At 44.9% G+C, this 22,111-nt stretch overlaps 1 protein-coding gene across 2 annotated transcripts; it reads right to left on the bottom strand.

Moving 5' to 3' along the window:
• Positions 1-2,660: 2,660 nt before the first annotated feature.
• Positions 2,661-20,803, bottom strand: LOC130579823 (excitatory amino acid transporter 4-like). Of its 2 annotated transcripts, XM_057376913.1 has the most exons (11): positions 20,665-20,803; positions 16,893-17,139; positions 15,877-16,014; positions 14,915-15,119; positions 14,034-14,076; positions 13,132-13,472; positions 10,763-10,996; positions 9,198-9,392; positions 8,648-8,782; positions 7,168-7,271; positions 2,661-4,300 (listed from the first exon to the last, which is right to left on the bottom strand). In XM_057376913.1, exons 2-11 carry the CDS (start codon positions 17,104-17,106, stop codon positions 4,269-4,271), a joined length of 1,641 nt encoding a protein of 546 aa, XP_057232896.1. In that variant the 5' UTR covers positions 17,107-17,139; positions 20,665-20,803; the 3' UTR covers positions 2,661-4,268. The 2 variants fall into 2 exon arrangements, with proteins under 2 accessions (XP_057232896.1, XP_057232895.1); XM_057376912.1 differs by lacking the exon at positions 2,661-4,300 and having other exon boundaries at positions 6,877-7,271.
• Between the last annotated feature and the right edge of the window lie 1,308 nt (positions 20,804-22,111).

Here is a 22,111-nt window from a genome sequence, read left to right on the forward strand (position 1 = left end):
CAGCGCCCCCTGCCGGTCACACAGGAGATGGCAGTGCCAGCGCCCCCTGCCGTGCCACAGGGGACATGCCCAGTCCTTCCCGCAGCTGCAGTCCCTGCAGTTCTCCTCCAGACTCTTGATGTAACTTGGGTCAATGTTAGAAGATGCTTCTATAGCTTGATTTATAAAATACCTATTGTTCTGGTTTGAACGAACTCAAATGGGAGCAAAACACTCCCAAGTTCCAGCAAACCTCCCCCCGCTCTCTTTTCCCCACCCGGGTCCCAGAGACAAACTTTTCCACAGAGAGGAAAGTGAAAAGAAAAGGGAAAAAAACCTATTTATTTAAAATTATAAAAACAAACAAAACAAACAAAAAAAAAAACTGTGGAATCAGCTGTTGATCCCAAAGCCTTTCTCTTCCCTCCTGGGAGTAGCTTCCCCTCCGGGGCCCCCAGAGGGGTGTTCAGAGTCTCTCCGGTGGTTCACTGAAGGATCTTTCTCGCCTGTCGTGCCACGGGAAAAATCCTCCAATTCTGAGATGACGAAAAAAAAAATTCAAGGAAAAACAAGTCCAAAGAAAGGAAGGAAAAAAACCGCCGTCCCAGAGAGCAGGCAGCTTCTTTTCCACCGCTGATCCTGAGCCTCCCCGGAAGGAAAAGAAACCGTGTGTGTCTTGTCCCTTTCCCTCCCATTGTCCTTGAAGGGAGGAACATCACCAAACAAACCAGAGCAGTCTCGACTAATGTATAGTTACAGAAGGGTTGTTTAACTTTCCTCTAACATAAGCAGATGATAGGAATACCATACTCAGCTAACCTAGGACACCTATGTAACCTGAACTATGACATTTTAAAACTTATATAACTTGAATTATAGCTTTTAATACTTATATAACTCGAATAATAACTTTTTATACAATGTTATAACCAAATGTAGTTAACTAGTTGCTGAATGCTTAAGTAAGCAAAAACTCACCAGGTGGATAATCTCGAAAATACATAAATATAGCTAACTGGGAAAGAGCAAGGTGAACTAATGAGAAATTGGCAAATGTAAAGCCAATTAGCAACGAGCTGAAGGATTTAGACTGGTTATATCCAGAAAGCCCAAGACCACCTAAATTGGGCAAGCGCAAGCACAGTGCAGAAAAATTATTTATAATCATGTGGTAATCATATGTAAATTAGTTCCARACATGAATATGATGATGTTATGCTGATGTAGCAATACTCAACCATGTTTATTGTACAAATAAAACATGACACTTGACAAAGGTGCGTGTGTTGAATGGAGAAATCCCCCTCACCTCCAGCACAGCCATAAACAAACACCTGCTGTATAAACCCCAGTCTATGAGGTTTTATTTAAAGCCCATCCTTTCAGGCTGCACTCTCCATGGTGTGYCCATGGCTCTGGCAGTGGGGAGCCCGAGCTGGACACAGTACACCAGCACTGAGAAGAGAATCCTGTCCCTGAACTCACCAGGCCAGGACAGGCAGGGCACAGCAATGGCTCAGGTTCAACTCACAGTCCAGCAGAGCCCTTAGGTTTTTCTCCACAGAGCTGCTTTCCACCAGCTTGGCCCCCAGTGTGTTCTGGTGCATAAGGTTACTCCTCCCCAGGTGTAGCACACTGCATTTCTTTTTGTTGAATTTCATGATGTTCCTGTCAGTCCATCTTTGCATCTTTTTGAAAGATTAAATTAAAGTTAAAGATTCAAGGGAACCTTGAGGCTTGTCTCTGTGGTGTTTGGTGGAAGGACAATAGGCAGTGGGCGCAAGTTGAAAGCCAAGAAATTTTATTTAAATAAAGCTTCTTTTTGTGGGGGTGATCGAGTGCTGGAACAGAGTGTGTGGAACCTGCATCCTTGGAGAGGTTCAAAATCCAATCACACAAAGTCCTGAGCAGCCTGTGCTGCTTGCTCTGCTCTGAGCAGGGAGTTTGACTGAGGACCTCCAGAGACCTCTCAGCCAAGCTGGTGGTACCAGGCAGAAGTTTGCATGGCTGGGAGGGCAGGAGGCGTGGGCTGGATTGCAGATGGAGCCCAAGTGGACCATCAGACCTAAATAGCTCTGGGCAGCCTCCCTTGGGACCCACAGCTCAGACCTGCTCATCACCTGCTGCTGTCTTATGGTCTGAACTCTGTGCTGTTGCCTTTCTTGGCTGCTGTGGCACTGGGGATGCCCTTTCCCCAGCAACCCTGTTACTCAGCTCAATTCCTGTCTCTTAGCAAACAGAAAACAAGAAAAAGACATATCAAGGGGAGAACAAACAGTTTCCACTTTGTGCAGATGCCATGCCATTAATGCAACCTTTTATAAATAATGTAAACCCATTATTGTTTAAGCCTCTGAGACACCTTAACCTTTTTTGGGGGTGGACTTAACAGATGGAAATATGTGCTTATGTGCTGTCTGCTCAGATGAAGCAAACTTCATCCAGTTTCGTCAGTGTATGGACATGTGCCAAAGATGACATCAAAGAAGAAGCTTTAGGGAAAGGCCTTGTCAAAATCGGAGATTAGTACTTGACCCATTACATGGGCACATGGAGATAAGAAAATATATAATACATCATGCTAAAGTAATGTCTCTGACTTTGGAAGGTCACAGTCCCGAGGAAAAATATTAGAGAAAAACCAGCATGGAAAAGTATTGTGGAAAAAATTCCCTTTATTTTTCAAATATGGAAACTATCTGTATTAACACTGAAAATCACAGCATGAAGAAAAAGCCCTCAGGAATTAACAGAGTCGAATTGCCCAAATGCCRTGGACACACTGTACAGTACTGATTTCCAGCTCTTCTTTGGGCACAGCAGAAGAACATACAATTTCAGGTCAGTTTTCATGGGCAGTTCAACTCCTGGAACAATGTGCATGTATTAGATGCATAAAGTGACACATGGCCTAACTGAAAATCCATATTCCCAGATTTTCTCTCTTCAAATTAGTAATGAAGAGATGTGTCCTAACCCAAGAGCTGCTTGTGTATTTATRCATTGAGATAGCTTTCTGTTTCATCCCATCTGTAATCATTAGGGAGAGATCTGYTTGCAAATAGGAGAAACTTAGAAAGTTTCTGCAAGTAGAAGCAGCAGGACTGCAGTAAAAACTGCATAAGCTCTCAAGTATATGGTAATTTAAAAAGACAGTGGATAAAATTATAAAATACAGTTCAAAAATTATCCRGTTTTGAAGGCTGAGTTCGTACAAGGTCAGCACTGAATTTGGAAGGAGTACAAACACTTTTGTATTCCTGACTGAGCTCTGAAAGCTTGCCCCTTGCCAAGACAGATGCAGTGGGGATGGGGGTCTTTGGGATGTGTGCAGACAAGTCAAGGACACAGCGGAGAATTTTCTCTACACATTGAGAAGTTCTCATTTCATCACCAGCAGGTACAAGTCAAAATTGGCATGCATTGAGCTCCTTTCTGGGAAATCTGGCTTTGGAAGACTCATTTCTGGAATGAAGTAGAACAGCCTCAACTTTTTGTTTTAAGGATAGGATTAAATGAGTAAATCAAGGTGGGCACCAAAATGAAATATGCAGCTTTACACACAGTGAGACTGTAATATTGACTTTCCTTCTTGGATTAGTAACAAAAAAWTTAGCTCTGTGTATATGTATGCTTGCAACATGCACCCCTTTCATATATATGTGCATATATATATGTAAGTATRTGGAAATTTCTGACAATACTTTGATGTTCAAGTACTGTAAACAGATCATTCCAATCACAATCTGGTTAACAACATGGGTAAACACCAGAGCTAAAAGCTATCAACTGAATTCTGAAATTCCCAAAGGAAGACTGGTTTGCACTGTTTGAAAATGAGGCCTCTACTTGTYTGTGCTCTGTTAATCTTGTGTTGGAAGCAGGGAAACACAAATGGCAAGGCTTGGTGTGYACTGCTTTGTGGGAACATCTGCAAATATGTGGATGCAGTGTGGTRTGGAGAGTCCCTTTTGTGGTGTGTGTACATGTCTGCTAACAGCAACTGAAAACAGGTGAGACTCCTGCTGAGTTTTATTAATGTATCATTAGGATCCTTCCTAGAAATGATTGGGTTGGAAAGAACCTTTGCAATATCTCTAAGGCAGAAAGCACGTGCATATATTAGAAAGCCAGAAGGGACCCTTATGACCATCTAGTGTGACTGTCTGTGKAACCAGAGCCATAGGACTTCCCAGAATTAATTCCCATTTGAGCTAGAATCCAATCCAACCATCTTCTGATTCATCCTTCCATTTGCCCTGGTCAGGAAGTCTCTTCAGGATTAGAATTCAATGTTTTCTTGAAAAGTTGGACAAACAGTCTGGAAAAAAAATAAGAAGACCAAATATAAGATAAACAGAAAGAAGCAGTTCAATATGGACAAACTGAAATTACTAAACTTCAGTGATAATAACAAACTGCATAAACACAGGCTGGGAAATTGCTTGATAGGCAGCARTTCTTCTTAAAATGATGTAGGAATTATCATGTATTACCACTGGAGTAGGGTCAGTGCTCTCATGCTGTTGTTAAAAAATAAAGCAATTCATTGTGTTTTATAGGCAGGTCTGTTCTTTATGAAGGTTTAGACTCATGTCAGCTGAGTGGTGTTAATGATAAGCTGGTGCTGTCTTAGCTCACGATAGATACAAGCTAATGCAGTGTATCTTAAAACTCTTTGATTAAGATCTAGTCCTTAGATAGAGCCATCTCATCAAAGTAAGAGTCTAACCTCACTAAAAGTTAGGATAAGATGAACAGACTKGAGTTTGCTGTATGTATGCATCAGGGACAGTTATCCTGATCAGCCSATGCATAGCATGCTAACAACCATGGTAATGGGAGTCCAATATCTAAATCTTAATGTGCAGGAAATATTCTTTCCTCAGTGCTCAGTAATCAYAAATCTTTAGTTGGATTGTTGCATCAAATTTTAGTCATTCCACTTCAAGAAAGATGTGGAACAGCAAGGAAAACAATGATTATTACCTGTGAGGGTATATACAGGATCTGTTTAGTCTAGAAAGGAGAAGAGCAGACATTATAAAAGTATTCAAACAAGATTTTAAAAGTGTTACAAAGAGGAGGAGAATTTGTTATCCCTCTCACTTGCCTCCTGCTAGAGTAGATGTCCTGTCAAAATAAGCAACCTGCCTTCCACAGTCAGCAAACAACTTGCTACCTTACATTCTGGAGCCAGCCACTGCTAAACAGAACTATCACACACTTCCAGTTACCCTGTTCTTACATGAAAGAGGTGGGCTTGTGCATTTATCTCAGGTTCCCAATAATTGTCCAGCCATAAAAATARAATACTCTGCCTACAGGATGCAGAATGCAGCAGCACCAATAYATAACCCTGCAGTGTCTGAACAACTAAAAAGAGTCTCAGGATGTGGCTTTGAACATCTGAAGAAATAAGTTTGAGGAAGCTTTGGTGGTGCTGGGGAGGGCAGTATGGGCAGGTATGCAATTGTGGCTGGCAAAGTTGACTCCATCAATGCCTCTGAGGTCTTCTCTCCACAATGTGCACCCCTGAGTGTATGGCCATGGCTAGGGATGGAAAACATCAATGTGGAAAGACAGGGTAGAGGGGTGTAAGTCACACAGTGGGTTGTGAACAATGAGAAGAGCTCAAGTGAGTGCTGCCTGGTTTAGATAGTCCCTTGGTGGCTCAGGAGGCTGCTCACTGCTGTTCCTGCTCTTTGCTGTTGTTGAAAGCAGGACAACTACAGTGCAACAGCCTCAGCACTGTTGATCCTTAACATCTTCCTGGTTGAGTATAGACATTCATTTTCTGGTTGTTCATGGACCTGAATGTTATGGAGCAAGTCCCAGTGGTCCTGTTCATGGTGTGAGAGATACCAGCTGTATTCCTGGCCATGTCATGGAAGGGGGAGAGAGCATGGATGAARCAGGTCCCTACTTCTACCTTTAGCCTCTGAGGTGTTATGGATGTAATTTGGGCTTATGTCCAAGTGTGTTAAACAAAAGCTGAACTCCATTTGGTAGGAACTGAAAAATATATCCTGACCCTTTTTGAGTCTGGGGTCTGGCCAACTTGTGCAAGTACCATGTTATTTGGCTGTGCCTATGAAAGAGAAGGAGCTGTAGAAAGACAGAGGTATTGAAAGTGAATTCTAGAGCAATGTGACTGAGGGGAAGTCACTTCTGAAAATGGGCAAAGATGAGCACAGGAACCATTTSMTTAGGAATCTAGTGATGAAGAGTGGAACTGTTTTCTGAGCAAATCTGGCATGGCAGGGAGTCATTCCTGGCATGGATGTACCACTCATCTGCTCAGATGGGCTAGTTGTTCTTAAACTTTGCATTACCCCTCCTGGTTTCAGCAGGAGAAGAAGAACTCTCTAGAAAGTAATGAAGTTAACTTGGTTTTGGCAGAGCTTGATAGGGGGGASAGCTGTTTCAAGACTGAATAATGGATATAATACATTTGTTAACTGCTTCTTTCACAATCCTTTAGGATCTTCTACTAATGAAAAGCCTATTGACCCCTACTGGTGCTGCCAGCCAGCCCTGTCCTGGCTGTATGATCCCACACTCCTTCAGAAGGTGGGTGACTCTACTATCTGCAGCCAGACAGGGTGCCAGAGCAGCTCTCAGAAAGCATCAAGTGCATTATCTGTGCAAACACCAGGACTGTGAGCTAGGAGGTCAGTGCTAAAAGCTTGTTTGGGCAAAGGTGCTAACCAAGTGAAGACTTTGTAGCTGTATCTTGCAGGGCAACATTTTGGTGCCAGTCACAGGGGGTGGTGTTCCCCACTCACCGGGCTACTTAGTTCAGAAATAAAGGAGCTGCTAGACCAGCTCCTTCACTGAGACTTCTTTATTCAGGTCTAACTATTGGGCCTCRTAAGAATGACTGAATCAGGCTTTTTTACCAGTTTAATTTTCTCCTCTTTAATGTCAGTCRGAGGGAAATGGGGGAGGAGCGGGTTTAGGGAAGACTGCATGTTGCAGAGGCAGTAGAAAATTGAGTGTCTTGCATAGTGTCTTTCTCTGTCCTCCACTTTGGACTTCTGTTTCAAGTTTTGGCTTTTTACAGCATTAATTTGTACTCGGCTGCCCGATTTCACAGTGCTGTCTCACTCCTGGAGTGCCTGTGGGTRTCGTTGTGTGGGCAAACCAGGTGGGAGAGCTGTTGTTTCTCCTCTATCCCAGAATTACCAAGTTCGCAGTCTTGCGCATCCAGCTCATGCCGGGAGAGGTGCTCCACAATGCCAGCCCCCAGAGAATCCCCCAGCACATTGGTAGTTGTTCTAAGGCGGTCCCTGARAAATCAGAGAGAAAAACAAAATACAGTTTGATAGTGACAGTTTAGGGGATGAAGATTATTTCAACAAACTTCTTCAGTGAAACTTTTTCTACTTTCTRAGTCACTCTAATAATGGATATTTCAACACTGACAGGAGAATTGCTCCCAAAGAGCCTTCCTTAATTGATACCCTTGAGCTCAAGCTTCACATTCATTCCTGTTTTATTGCATCCCAAATTTCTTACTAATAAGTTTTGGACTTGACACAAATCAAGAGGAAGGCTGCTCAGTTTCTACATGGACACTGTCCTTTCAAAGGCTTGCTGCAGACTCAAATGGTCTCACCACATCTGATTCACTTAAGTTGTGTTTTGTTTTACAAAAGTGCTGAAATTCTGGTGCAAACCTGTGACAGTGCTGCTGTGGACTCAGATTTCCTCAGCATAGACAGCATGCACTAAAATGAGACACCAGATTCCTTGTGCAAAAAGCACATCTAAAAGACCCCAGGCAATGTGATATTCTCCACAACTACACTATGTCAGAGCTGCTGAAGCTGTCACCAGTCCAGCAACCCTTCAGATCCTTCAGTGGCACCTATAGAAATAATCTACTCTGAGTAAGCACAAGTAGGGTTCCTCCCAGCCAAGTCTGTTCTTATGCACAATCCACAGTTCCAGGGGAAGTGGAGGTGTTGGGCAAAACTGTTTCCACCTGGTCAGCCATGGCTGGGAGAAGACTTTGGCTGCTTTGGCTACAAACCAACAATATAAGATACAGAAGAACAGAGGAAACACTGACAGTTTATCCATATGTGGTGTTTGAGAAGACAGAGAGGTGGGACTGTGTACAAATGCACATTCTTCATTCTGATTCCTAAGACCACTCCTGTAAAATCACTCTTCCCAAGTGATTTTATTTAAAAGGGAAAGAAAGCTGAAATGTAGCAGTGTGGCTGGCTAGCTGCACCCATCTAAATACTCTCCAGCTTTGTACAGCCCAGTTTCATCCCTCTTGCAGTGTTAGCTAACCCAGAACTATCATTCTGTAGTGTGTATTTGCTTATTATTGGCACAACCTTTCCCTATGACTCTGCAGATAATTTCTAGATGCATTTAAAGATATACTAAATGGACGACATTCTGTTTGGCCACCAGGCTGATCAGTGAGTGACCCCTGATGCCTTGGGTCACTGAAGCACATGGTGGAGACTCCAGCATGGGCAGAGAGGGCTGCTGTGCAAAGCTCTCATGGATACAGATTGTATTTTAAGCTTAACAGTACAGGTTACTGAGCCTGCTTTTAGCAGAGACACTGAGAGTACAGACGAGGTCTGTGAGCACTGTCAGGAGTGCACAGCAGTGCATGCCTGCAGAGCAGCAGGGAACTTACAGAAACCAGTCGACAGCGATGATGAGTGTGATGTCCTCAGTAGGGAGCCCCACTGATGTCAGCACTATCACCATSGTCACCAGTCCTGCCTGGGGAATGCCTGCAGCTCCAATGCTGGCTGCCGTGGCAGTGATGCTGCAGGGAACAGGAATGCAGAGCTATCAGCCAAGGGAAGAAAAGAGGTGGTCGCATTTGCAGGAATGTCAGGAAGTAGCTCAAATTCATCATCATCATCTTGGCAGCCTTTCTGCCCTGGTCACCGAGAAGGATGGTGACACATCATCATAATGCCAGGCGGCCCCCTCTCATAACAGACTGCATACACAGCTTTTCCTAAGACCTGGACATGCAAGAGGAGCTCAAGTGGAGCCTCRAAGACATGATGTCCCAATCATATGTGCTTTGACACCTGGAGCTGCAGTACAACCCTTCTTTCCCATATTTTTTTTCTTACTGCATCTTCTGAGCAAAAGAGGAACCTGATCACATCTCAGATAAGTCAGCAAAAGTGAAACCCATTCTATAAGCCCAAAATTCTTTCAAAAGTCACCTTATTGTGATGATTTGCCCAAAGTCAAGTTCGTAGTTGTTGACTTGTGCAATGAAGATGGCTGCAAGGGCCTCATACAGAGCAGTGCCATCCATGTTGATTGTGGCTCCCACAGGCAGCACAAACCTCGTGATACGCCTGTCCACACCATTRTTTTCTTCCAGGCACCTGAAGGTTATGGGCAGTGTTGCTGAGCTGAAAGGAATTTACAAAACCACATGAATTGTGTGCATGCTGACTTTGGAAGAAGTACTAAGCCTTTGCCTGGTTTGTGACCTTACCCATTTGCTTTTTCACCCTGCCATGTGAGCCAGAGGCCAGAAGATGCTAGGAGAAAGAACAGTCTAAGCAAGGCTTCCTCAGACAKGATGCACGTGGGAGCTGCATATTCAGACATGGATTTCCTCAGGGGGTTGGCTGTATAACCCTGAGGCTGATGATGCTGGTCTAGCACCAAAAAAAGGAGGATTTGGGGTATATAGGACAGAGCCTCAAGACCAAAACTCCTTTTTCTGCTATTAAAAGCACTTGAGCCTTTTCTCACCCTTCCCAGTCCATAATACAATTACCCATGTTTCAGAATATATCTTGCAGAGAAAGCAAAGAACTGTTTCTGAAAGAGAACACGAGCAGGAAAAATGCTGTATTTTGATTGAGAAGCTATGTGGAAGAGCCTGCCATGTGTTTGCCAGAAAATGAATATAACAAGAAACATAGCACTCAGTGAAACAACAGTAACCTACCATCCCTTGCTTTGGTTGTGTGACATAGCAGTGTGAGTCATTGAACATACTGATGTTGATATTCCCAGGCCTCTGGGAAGTTTAGTGACAGCTGCAAACAGCCTGTGTGCCTGAGAGAGAGAGTTGTGAAAATGTATGTGTCCTAGGTTAGCTGAGYATTGTATTCCTATCATCTGCTTATGTTAGAGGAAAGTTAAACAACCCTTCTGTAACTATACATTAGTCGAGACTGCTCTGACCATTTTCTGGAGCACATCCGTATCTTTCTCACAATTACGTTATGTTATCTGAAAGCCATAAATTTTCGTGTTAATTGGGCTTTTGTTCTCCCTTCTTCCTCTTCGGTGGGGAGAGGGGAGAGAACGTCGTGGGTGCAGTGCTTTTGGCTTTCAGCACAGTCTAAACCACAACATTTTTGGTGCATTGGCCGGGAAATCAAAAAAAAAATCAGGTTTTAAACCCATGACATTATGCAAGAACTTGTGTGTGAGAGGTATGTGCATGTAGAATAATGCTGTGATTCAGCAGGATTTTATATTTGTCCTGAGCTCAGCATTTCAGTGGCAAGCAAAGTCACCCTTGTGTTTGGTCAGGAGAAATATGGGCCATTCAGAGCAGGTTGTGTGACAAAACCTCCTGAGCAGGGGAATGGGAGCCTTTCCACTCTCAAATGAGTCTGGAAAAGACTCATTTGAGACTTTGTCCTCTGCAGAAAGCCACTAGTGCTAGAAATGGTGAGAGCACAGTGCTGCACTAGAGCAAAGGAGTCCTGAGATASAGCATCATCTACATCAGCCCCAGCCCCACTGTACACCGTGGTACCTGGAGGAGGTGCCCAGGGCTGTGATCAGAGCCTGCAGGAGCCCTGCAATGAAGAGCCAGGGGTTCCTGTGAGTGACGATGAAATAGAGCAGGGGCAGGATGCAAAGGGCGTGGATGAGGAGTCCCACGATGACAGTGAGCGTGTACATTCCCAGCTGGCCTCCCATCACTGCCAGGTCATCCATCTCCAGGATTTTGCCCGCAATTAAAAACATGATCCCAACTGGAGCATACCTGTGACAGAAACACAAGGCCAAAGGTTAGTCCTGGCTCCCACAAGTTCACATCAGCTTTAACACATGCTGTCTGGATAAAACCCCAATAACTCAGCATACCACAAGTGCTCACTGAGCCCAATAACTGGATAATACTGCTGGTTTCTTTTCTAGAAATTTGGAGAGAGCTGGGATTTGTTCATCCCATGGGCAAAAACCAAGCTCTTGSTGCACACCTGGGGACCCCAGCACTCTGCTGTGCACACAGCTTGGGCACTGGTGGTTTCCTCCTCCTTTTGKGTTTCCTACATGTTTCTACAACAGTCCTTGTAGAATTGATTAGGAAGGTTACATATAGAAGCCTTCAGAGTCCCTTCCTTTCTTAACAGAGCTTGGGCTGAGCGTGTATTTTATTGAGAGGCATAGGAAAGTGCAGCAGAAACAGGGAATCAGGGAGTAAAAGCAAGAGTGTCCTATAGGCCTGGGATATCCACTTTGCTGATTTCTGATGATCACATTTAGGGAATAGGAACATCTAGGGATTCCAGACCTGGTGTAACAAGGACTGGGCACATCAATGTCTGTAAAWGCAGCCATGGCTCATATAAAGCTCCATTTTGAAGTACCCTGCTATCTTTTCCATTCCTTGTGTCCTTTCCCCGCCACCTCCATAACAATGCATCTGACAAGCAGCAGTGAGGCTCCACAGAAAGGAAGACATAAGGCAGATATGGAGAGAATCATAAGCACCAATATAATAACTGGACCAAAGGAAATTCCAGCTCCATGGCCACACTTCTCAGGGCTGGGCCTCTGCAGCTCAAGAGCTCACATGCAACACATGCACAAGGCTCAGAGGTCCACATGCCAAACTCCAGCTTAGCCTGGGAGGTTTGGAAAAGTTTCAGGAAAGGATTTAATGAATATTTCATTTCCTCTGACTGTCCTATTAGAAGACATCCTTGACTGCAGCCAGTGACCAGATGTCCCCAGGACAAACAAGCTCCTGGAGATGGTCTGTGGACTGTGGCTACAGAAAGGCATGTGCAGTCAGTGTCCCAAATGTAACCAATGTTCTGTATTTGAATAGCCTGCCTTCCTTCAGGTAAGGGGAGTCAAAGCAGGGGTGTCAAGGGTCTCTGGAGCAGTGTGCAGCTCTACTTGCACCACTGTGCCCATGCTCTCCCTTTGTGCCCTCAGGCAAGTCTTACCTCTTGTTAGGAAAGTAAAGCCCCAAGCTTTGGTTCAGACATGGAGCAAAAGATCCCAGGTAGGGGTGGGGACTCCCARCATCTGCTAGGAGCTCAGGAATATTCTTCTCCTTGGTGCCTTTTTCTGTAAGGCATGTCCTGCTGTGCTCAGAATTTTGCTCTGAGATACAATTCTGTGACTTATAAGACCAAAGAAAAGGAAGCTGGAGCGATCTAAAGTGGGAGAGGGTGTCAGACTGACAGATTCCTTCCCTGTCAGGTATTTGTGTGTGTTCTGCCAGACCTGCATCTGTCCTCTTTTGCAATACCTTTGAGCCTAAACTGGGTAAAAACCTTAAAATCACAAGATTTTGTAAAATGCTGCCTTCGAGCATAGGCTTGTCTCAGCAACGCCTTATCTGGACAGAGGCAGCCTTACACAGAAAGCAATGAGCAGCTGAGCTCCAGAAGAGTTAGGATTTGGGAGACCTCAAACTGAAAGGCAGTAACTTTGAACTGATCTCTCAACCCAGCTCAGCTCTCAGAGCTCTTGCATCGCTGCAACCCTGAAAACAGGAAAGAGGCAATGAGTTACTGTGATTCATAGCTAAGTCAGACTCCTGGAACACAGCTGCAAGGAAAGCTCACACCCTACTCCTGTTGGCAAGGCTAAGAGATCTTCCACTCCAGTCTGGTCTTCCAAGGATGTTTYCAGAAGCCTCAAGAAAAGCAAGTCCAGGTGTACCTGATATTTCTAAKGTTAAAAACAAAAAGAACAGGAAATGAAATGTGAACAAATATCCCATCCAGACTTTTCCCTCCAGCTTGATGGAGCCAAAGTAGAGCTGTGCCCATCTGCTTTTCCTGTGCTTGTGCATGAAATCCTTAAAGCTACCCCACTTCTCATCATGTCAATGGAAACTGCACCTGCAGACCTCCTGCTCCAACCGGCCGTGCTCCTCACCAGATGATAATGGCCACCAGCCTCATGATGGCTTCGTTGAGGCAGTTAAAGAACTCCCGCAGGGCCCGTCCCCTCTGCTTCATGCTGCCGATCATCAAACCGAAGCACATGGAGAACACTACCAGCCCCAGCGCGTTCACCCCATTGGCTGAGCCTGGGATGGGAATGACTTCTTCAAAGGTCAGCACCTCGGAGATGCTTCCCAGGGCATGAGTCACGTTTTCCATGATGCTGGTGAAGTTCTCAGGCACGGGAATCTGAGTGGTTGTCACACCCGCTGTGACATTGCTGCTGTGGAGGATGGTTCTGGTGAAGACCCTGGTGCTGTACTGCGTCTTGTACTGAAAAGACACAAATTATCAGATGCACTCAAAAGCCCTAGTTCAGATGCTCAARACACATGCTAGGCTTTTACATCCCTTCTCAAAGTAAGGACAGTACTGCAAGTTGCTGCTGACCTGTATGGGAAACTTGCTTTGCCTGTTCTCAAGGTCCCCAGTGTAGTGCTTTCATCAGGAAGTTCATAGAGCAGAAGGTCAAAAAGACCATTAGAGCATCTAGGATGCTAAGACTGAGATATTCTTGCTTCCCTGATAACCCTCTGTGCTGCTTCTAAGGGCACTAGCACAGCAGAAAAGACAGTTTCTTGCTCCATATCACAGTCCAAGCCTGCTAGCTGAGATCATGCAAATCCTGCCTCTGTGGGATGGGATGGGATGGGATGGAAGTTGAAGCCCCCACCTACAGACAGTTTGAAAAGCTTGCATGGGGGATGCTATAATGCAGACTAACACCTGCAGTGCCTCCTGCAGCAGTCAGACCTGGGGAATAAAGTGCTATTCCATCCCTCAGAGAAGTAGGGAGGACCACAGTCCAGAGCCCAGGGCACAAAAATCTCATACCTGTTTGAAGCAGGCTTCTACCAGGTTGGGTGGAAACATATTCCTGCAGTAGATAAAACAAAGAAAGAGTTATTGTCCTGTTGAAGTCGAAGGAAAACATGGGCTTCCTGGCCAACTTCTGGAGCAGTATCTGMGGTCACAACTCTCACAGTGCCACTCAAGCCCTTTCTGTCTGACTGACAGAAGAAGGGAATATGCTGATCTGGACTCAGCACCTCTTGCATCTTGTCAGACTCCCACTCCATGTTTACAGATTCCAGAAGGTATTCAGTTATGTGGAAAGAGATGATGCACATACTGCTGTGAGATATGGGAACATTGTAAAACCATCATCAAACCCAAGTGAACCCTGAAACARTACCATATTGCAATGTTTAAAACACTGCTCTCAGCCTCACCTCTACAGTTGTCATTTGAGCTCTCTGTTTTCCTGTACCTCAAAAACATGACTTTGTACTACTGGAGCTGGTACAGCTTTGCAATTGAGTAAAGTGACAGCAAGGGAAGAAAAGGCAATGCCTTGGGAACCAATTCCTTGATTTCTTTTGGTCTTTGAAGAGGGATATTTGGAGTAGCCTTTGCTGGGTGAATTTCTKAAAGGTAGGTGGCCACTGATAGTCATTATTATTCTGTTGAGCACATCTTGCCCCCTTACATTAACACCTCTGGAGAAGGATTGGACTCCAGGCCAAGCACTCAGTCTCGGAATGGCAAAGCGAATTAGCTGGACTAAGCTAGAAGCAGAAGGTTTGCCAAGACTCAGCCTGAACCTCTTTCCCTAAGACTGTATCMCTTAAGCTGTGATGCTTGGAAAGGACCCTCCATGGAGAAATGTRATCTCACTGATAGAGCATCAGCATGAGACAATCTTGTTTACCTACCTCACCAGGTCCATGAAGGCATCTGTGGTCTGCACCTGCTCAATTCTGCCTTCTCGGTGAAGDTTGTCCTTAGATCCTTTTCCTGGGTGTATGATGATCACCATGAAGATGCCAATGAAGACAGCTATGATTGTGGTCACCATATAGTAGATGATAGCCCGCATCCCCATCTTCCCTGAGACTCTGCTATCCAGTGAGGCCATTCCTGGGGTGTCACACAGAGAGACAAGATGAGGAAACCTTAGAGAGAAAGGGAAAGCCCGAGGAAGATGCAAAGGGTGCAAGGCACATGCATGAGTTGGACAGGGARCTAGGGTCTCTAGGAAGCACAGCATATAAGGGACAGAATTTGGAGTTCCAGRGTGATGTTGATATGGAAGAATGTGGCTTGTGATCATGAAGAAGTATAGCACTGGTACATCATAGGCTGCATTTGGGAATGTAGCAATTTTCTTTTAAAGCTCTCAGAAGGGAAATAACGCCCTCCTAGTACACTGGGCCTTTCAGTCCCTAGTGGTGGGATGTTTCAGGAGGTGGAACAGATCCTTCTGCTCTCTGAAAGCTTGGCTGTCTGTCATGTYTTCCTTGAGGATTCTGGGTGAAACAAGCTCTCCAGCCAGTGATCACCCCTTTTGGACTGACACAAATTAACCTTCTCTAGGCTGCAGGAAACCTGAAGTTGACTTGGGCAGCAAACTTGGAGACATTTGAGGTTGTATAGGATTAAATCCCTGTTAGTGCTCAAGTGCTGGGCATTGGTACCACCACATTTTGTTCTCCCCAGTTTTTCTGAGAAAGCACAAGGTCTTTTKCTTCTCTGCCTCACTACTGAGCCAACAGGGGTCTTAAGGTGGATCGTGTTCACTATGGCTGTAGATTCAGGCTTGTCACTACTAGCCAAGCTAATCCAACAGCTTTGCTGACCACTGTCTTGGCTGAAAGTAGCAGAAAGCACTTCTCACCTGTAATCAAGCTGGAGACAATGAGAGGAAGAACCAGCATCTGGAGCATCCGCATCAGCAGCTCGCCGGGGAAGGAGAAGTACTTGATTTGGCGATAGGTCAGCTGGTAGGGCCGGAGGGAGAAGGCCAGGATAATCCCTGTGGATCAGCAAAGGATGAGAATGGAAGTGGGACAATGTGATCCAGTGGTCTGTCTCTCAGTCCTACAGTGTGGCTTTTCTCTTTCTCATCTACTCTCAGCTCCTCCTCTCCCCAAAGGAACAAATGCTCGCTTTCTAAAAGGCTGTGATCCAGTTTTTACTGTATGCTCTCTYTCCCTCTGACATATTTATGTGCACAGGAGCTTTGTGCGAAACCACAGGTCTCCTTGTTCCCCTGCCTGTTACTCTTCTGGGGTCTGTTTCCAGCAAGATCATGAACAAAAAATGCTGTGATGAGAGATATGATCTCCCRGACTAAAATAAGTGTGACTGCACAGTTCAGATTCTTTGTCCACCCAGCTCTTAAAGCTGAGTTCATCCAGTTAGAGACACAGCCTGGATCAAAAGCAAGGGACATCCTGCTATGTGCTAAGAAGATTTGGTGTGCATGGTATCACAGCCATTTGCATCAGTTCTGGTCCTGTCAGGCTAAAGCTGAATCTGGGATGAATCTGAAAAGCCCTTGTGCCCACAGCTGCAGTCACAAGATGACTTCTTCTTTCTTCTTTCTTTGAAGAAATCTGGATGATTTTTACAAGGATTGGTTGAATTGGACCATGAAAGTCTTTCTGTCATGGACTGTCTCTGTACTGCACACAGAAAGGATGACCAAGGACACTCTCCCACAAATGCACTCTCTATAGGGTCTCTTGTTCCTGCACAAAGTAACTCATGATGTAGACAACACTYAGAGCTGTCAGCTCATCAGCTTCAMCTCCTCAATCAAATCATTATGATAAAATAAAATATTTGYAAAATAAGCAAACATTTCCCCATRTTTRTAAATGGTGCCTGGTGTTGCCCCCAGCTCCATACCTAGGAGTACTGCAACAATGGTGAAGAGGACGAAGGCATTTCTCCTGAAGAAGCTTTTGGCACTCTCTGCAGTGATGCTGTGCATCCTCTTCTTGGCCCGTGCTGCTCTCCTGTGCACAGCCTGTCGGATCCTCTGCACCCTGCTGTCGCTGTGCAGCCTCTTGGCTGCGTCCTCGTTGAGGAACAGGCTGTTGACGTGGCTCTGCTCGCTCATGGTCAGCACGGTGCTCAATCCCCCGGCACAGCTCTGGGCAGGGAGAAGGACAGGCAGGAAAACATGAGCTGTGGCACATCTTGTCTTCACCWTTAGGTCATTTTCCTGGGGCCTGCTTAGGAAGGTTTATTTAGAGTTGATTAATGAGCTCCTCTGACCATCTGCAAGGAACAGGGAAAGGTATCTAAAGGGCTGCAAGGGTCTTGTCACTACTGCTTGGGTGCCTCTGGAGAAGCTCTGACCTCTATAGCACCCAACATACACTCAGGAGTGACTTATGTTGGCCTGGGCAGGCAGAAAGGGCTCCACAACCACCCAGGCTTGTTTCATAGGAGTTTTATCAGTTTGGAACAGAATTAATTTTTATCACCTGGCAATAAACCCCTTTCCCACAAACTCTTCCAAACAAAACCAAACATTTCTGACATATCTCCTGGGTGGACAAGTCCCTACCACAACAGGTTTCCCCATGACAGCGAGTGGCACTGACTGTTTCTTTAGAAAGGAACATATTCCCCTTGCCTTTTGTGGAGAATAATACTTTATTTACCGACTTTCCTTTGAAACACAACAGGACTTTAAAGTAATATCTCTTGTCAAACTCCACTGATGAGATTAACCTGCTGTTCTGTCTTTATAAGTACTAAGATTGAAATCAAACCTACTCCAAAGAGATAAATAAAGAACAAATTCTGCTCCATTACCAGCTGGCTGCAAGGCCTGGACAGTTTGCTATACTTTATTAGTTTAGTTTTACTRTTATTTCGATATTCCTCAGAACAAAAGAACAAGGGGACTATAGAGGCAAACCAATCTCCTCCAGAGTGCTAGAAGGCACGAGCTCCCCAACAGGTCTCACCATGAGGAAGATTACTGCCTGACTATACAGGTGCCATTTTCCTTCTGTCACTGTGTTTTGGCAGATGGAAGGTCTGAAAATTATTCTTGTTCCTAGGAGTTCACAAAGATAAAACAAGCCTAGATGAAAGCAAAGAAGAGCAAAGTCACCTTAGTACATCAGGAAGTGCTGGAAGACCTTCTTTGGTGTGCCAAGTCAAATAAGATCTAGTCCATTTGTAATCCTAAATTTAAATCAAASAAACCCTCGCAAATGAACTATATTCTCTATAAATTACACACCTAGTATCTTCCATCTGGACCCAGATAAATGCCTATCATGAACTGAAGACATTGCCTTAAAGATGAACTGCTTTGTGGTACAAGATTGCAAGGTCATGTGCACAGAAGGTGGAGAAAAGCCTCCATTCTGAGAGARGGTTTGTTTGCACAGATGCTAATGCCTTCATGAGGTTCAGAACAGCAGAGACACACCCCAAGGCTAAGCTGCACCAAGGCCACTGGCAAAGATGATGGGYATTTGCTGCAGGAACCTTGCAGTGCTGCTGTGGTCACCCCAGCTTTTGGATCAGCAAACAGCATTCCATGGATTTTGATCCACTCATTCCAGCTYGATCAAGCATTCCATTCCTGACTGYACCATCCCACTTATATCTGTTGATGGAGACAATACACACCAGACTGTGGGGAAACTCYGCCTGTCTTCCTTCTTTTCACTGCCAGTCTAGCTTTTCAAAGCTACACATGAAAAAAACAACCTGCAAGAATCTTTCACTTCATTGAGTTTTTGCTTCCTGAACACAACATTAGGTTTAGAAACYATGAATTCAATTCCCTTGTGTCCCRCAGTAAAACTGTATCATTTATAGCCTTCCAGATATAGAGTTGAACAAATGATCCAGAACAGMTGACACAGGAACACATCCAGGTGGGTTTGAATGTCTCCAGAGGGAGACTCCAGAACCTGCCTGGGCAGCTGTTCCAGTCCTCTGCCACCTTCAATGTAATATTCTACCTTAGGATGTGGTGAAACTTTTTGTGGTTTAGTTTCTGGCCATTACTCCTTGTCCTGTTGTTTGGGCATTCAAATGCTTTCTGATGTCTTGTCTGATCCTCTCTGGCACAACTTTGGACCTTTCCTGGCTGTGCTGTCCTGGGATCCCAGAGAGAACAGTCCAGCACCTCCCTCTCCACCACATTCCCTTCTCAGGAAGCTGCAGAAAGCAATTGCTCATCAGTCTCCATTTCTCTGAAGGAGATGAGATCCCTCAACTGCTCCTCACAGGATGTACCATTCAGCTCTTCACCAGAGGGCTCACCCTCCATTCCCCTCCTCAGGACACATTTGAGGACYCTCACATCCTTTTTCAATGTTGGGGCCCAGCCCTGCACACAGWGCTTCATGTGAGGCTGCAGCAATGCTGACCATTATGGGATAACAGCTTTCTGAACCTGCTGGTCATGCTCTGGATGACACCTCCAGCACACAATTTGCCCTCTCAGCTGCCTGGGCACACTGCTCACTCCTCTTGAGCCTGCTACCAATCCACACCCAGGGCTCTCTCAGCTCTTCAGCCACTCCTCTCTCCATTTAGACTTGTACCCAGTGTTAAACTCCCTCCCAGTTACAGAAAACAGCACTTGGACTACTTCCATTTCATGCCTGAGTTAGCCCAACACTCCAATCCATCAAAATTCTTCTTTGATGCTTCTTATCCCTGAAGAAAGTCAACAGCACCTCCCAGTTCTTTATTGTCAGCAATGGGATACTCAATTCCTGCATGTGGATCCTGGATCAAAATGCTGAACAGGGTTAAATAAACCCTAAGGACAGTGCCACTGAGTGCTCAGCAGCCAGACCCAGCCCTGCTCACTCCAACATTCAAACCCTGCCATCAGCCAGCTCTTCACACAGCACACCATCACCTCACCCCTCCCACCACTGGACAACTATCCAAAGGATGCTGTGAGGGACTGTAGCAAAAACCTCACTTAAAGCCAGGAAAACTGCATGCACCACCTTCCCTTTATCAGCTGGGGATGTGACCTCATTTTAGAAAGAAATCAAACTGATTAAAGAGGATTTTTCCTCCGTGAAACCGTGTTGGAGAYTGTGTTGTTCTTCAAATGCTTTTCAGTAGAATTCAGTAGGACCTTCTCTATAATTTTTCTAGAAACTGAGGTTAGATTCACAGGTCTATAGTTGTTTATGTTTTCCTTCACACCTTTCTTCTGGATTAGGACAGCATTACCTTGCTTCCCAGTCAGCAGGGATGCAGTGCTGCTTCCTACAGTAACACAGATTACCACCCACATCAATCACTTCCAAAAGAACCACCAGAGAAAGTTTCAAACCCCAGACACTCTTTTTMTTACTCCCAAACTTCTCACTGATCATCAAACAACCCAGCACAGATTGGTAATGTGAAGTGCTGCCGTGCTTTGATGTGAAAAGCTCCAAACTGTTTAGTGAAGTGAAAACTCATATTGGTGGCTCTGAAACCACCCACCACAGACTTGCTACACACAAATCAGACTTCTCCTTTGCTGTGATGACCTGAGGAGACCATGTTGAGTAGGGAAATGTGGGCTCCCCCTCCTCCAAACCTTGCCTTTCTTGGGGCTGGACCACACCACAGCAATGGCACAAATCTGTACAGGGAAGGTGGGAGCAAAACCCACAGATATAAGGGGACTCACCTGATCTTTTCACCAGATGTCTCTCCATCTACRTGCACTAGAAAACATATTTTTGTCCAAACAAAAATGAAATTTCTATTTTTATATGGGAAAATACAGGATTATTTATTAGATTCCATGTTGCACCATGTGCTCATCAGCCTTCTTAGAGCAGAAGTTATTGCACAGATGGAACACAGCAGCAGATCTTGCTCCTTTGCTGTCCCCACCCTCTTGCTGACTTGCTCCCTTTCTCTCTCTGCATATTTTGCAATAGAGTAGCCCCCTCCACAGCACATTCTCTCTGTGTTGCTGCTGTGGAATTGTGTAAATATTCTCTATTGCATCAGCTGGAAGTTCTCAGACTGCTGCAGTAAGTCCATAAAATTGTCTTGTCAATGGCTTGCATTTTTCTTCTTCTTGTGAGGAATAATGTGGCTTTGCTCTCTCAGTGAAGTTTGTTCTATCCACGAGTGTTTCACCAGGCTTCACTCTGCCAGAAACACTGAGACATTTGAGAGAACATTTTTGGTGGTAACTTCAAGGCTGGAGTAGGGAGCATGAGATATTTTGCAAGACAGCTCAGTGTTGCAAAACTAATGCCYAATTCCTAGCAGTGAGGTTTCACATAAACAGTGGAATTTTGGCTATTTTAGGGGTACCAGTCAGATGTTGGTGAAGGAGAAAAATGGGGAAGGATGACTTTGGCACTATGTTTTATTCTGCTCTTTGCAGATTTTTCTGTGGTTATMTCCCCATCTACCCCAGGGAGATTTCCAACATGAGGGGAGGAGTGCAATAGAGCTTAAGGACTTACAAAGAGGTAAAAAATAGGGAATCTCTGAATCAACTGTTCCAGCTTACTGGACACTGAAAAACATCTGTCCTCTTTATCTTTTGTCTCTGCTAAAACAGCCAACTACAGAAAAGCTGGCATGATTCAGTGTGCAGCATTGTCCTGTGAGCATGTTTTAACAGAAGGTACTAAAATTGTGGTTAAGGGGGATTGGAGATGGCCATGACACACTCACTGTGTGGAGGGCTGAATGTGGGAGCACCAGGGCAGGTTTGCCCTTTCTAACAAATTGCACAATTTCGGCCCTGCACTTAGAATCTGAGAGTAAAATTCTGTACATAGCAGAGAAACTTCTTGAAATAGAACCTTAAATGTAATCTTTGACTACAGGCYCTGTAAAGACACACAGCCTCCTGCATCTTTGTCCATGCCCCTCTCCCAGAGAAAAGACTAATTTGTTTAAATGGAGAGCAAGGGAGTGCAGGAGAAGTAAAAAGCAATGCTCAAATGCATCTAGTTGAAGAAAAACCCACGTCAGTAAGGATATGGCCTCAGCATCAGATCAGTCAGAATTTTTTAAAAATTTTTGTCAAGGATCGTGTATGAAAGGTTTTTAAAGCAATAGATATGATAGGGAATGAAAGGGGAGATCCCCTTTCCATCATTACTTGT

This window comes from Malurus melanocephalus, unplaced genomic scaffold (genome assembly GCF_030028575.1).
Source record: "Malurus melanocephalus ecotype Western Australia unplaced genomic scaffold, MMel_1.1 scaffold_293, whole genome shotgun sequence".
Taxonomy (NCBI): domain Eukaryota; kingdom Metazoa; phylum Chordata; class Aves; order Passeriformes; family Maluridae; genus Malurus; species Malurus melanocephalus.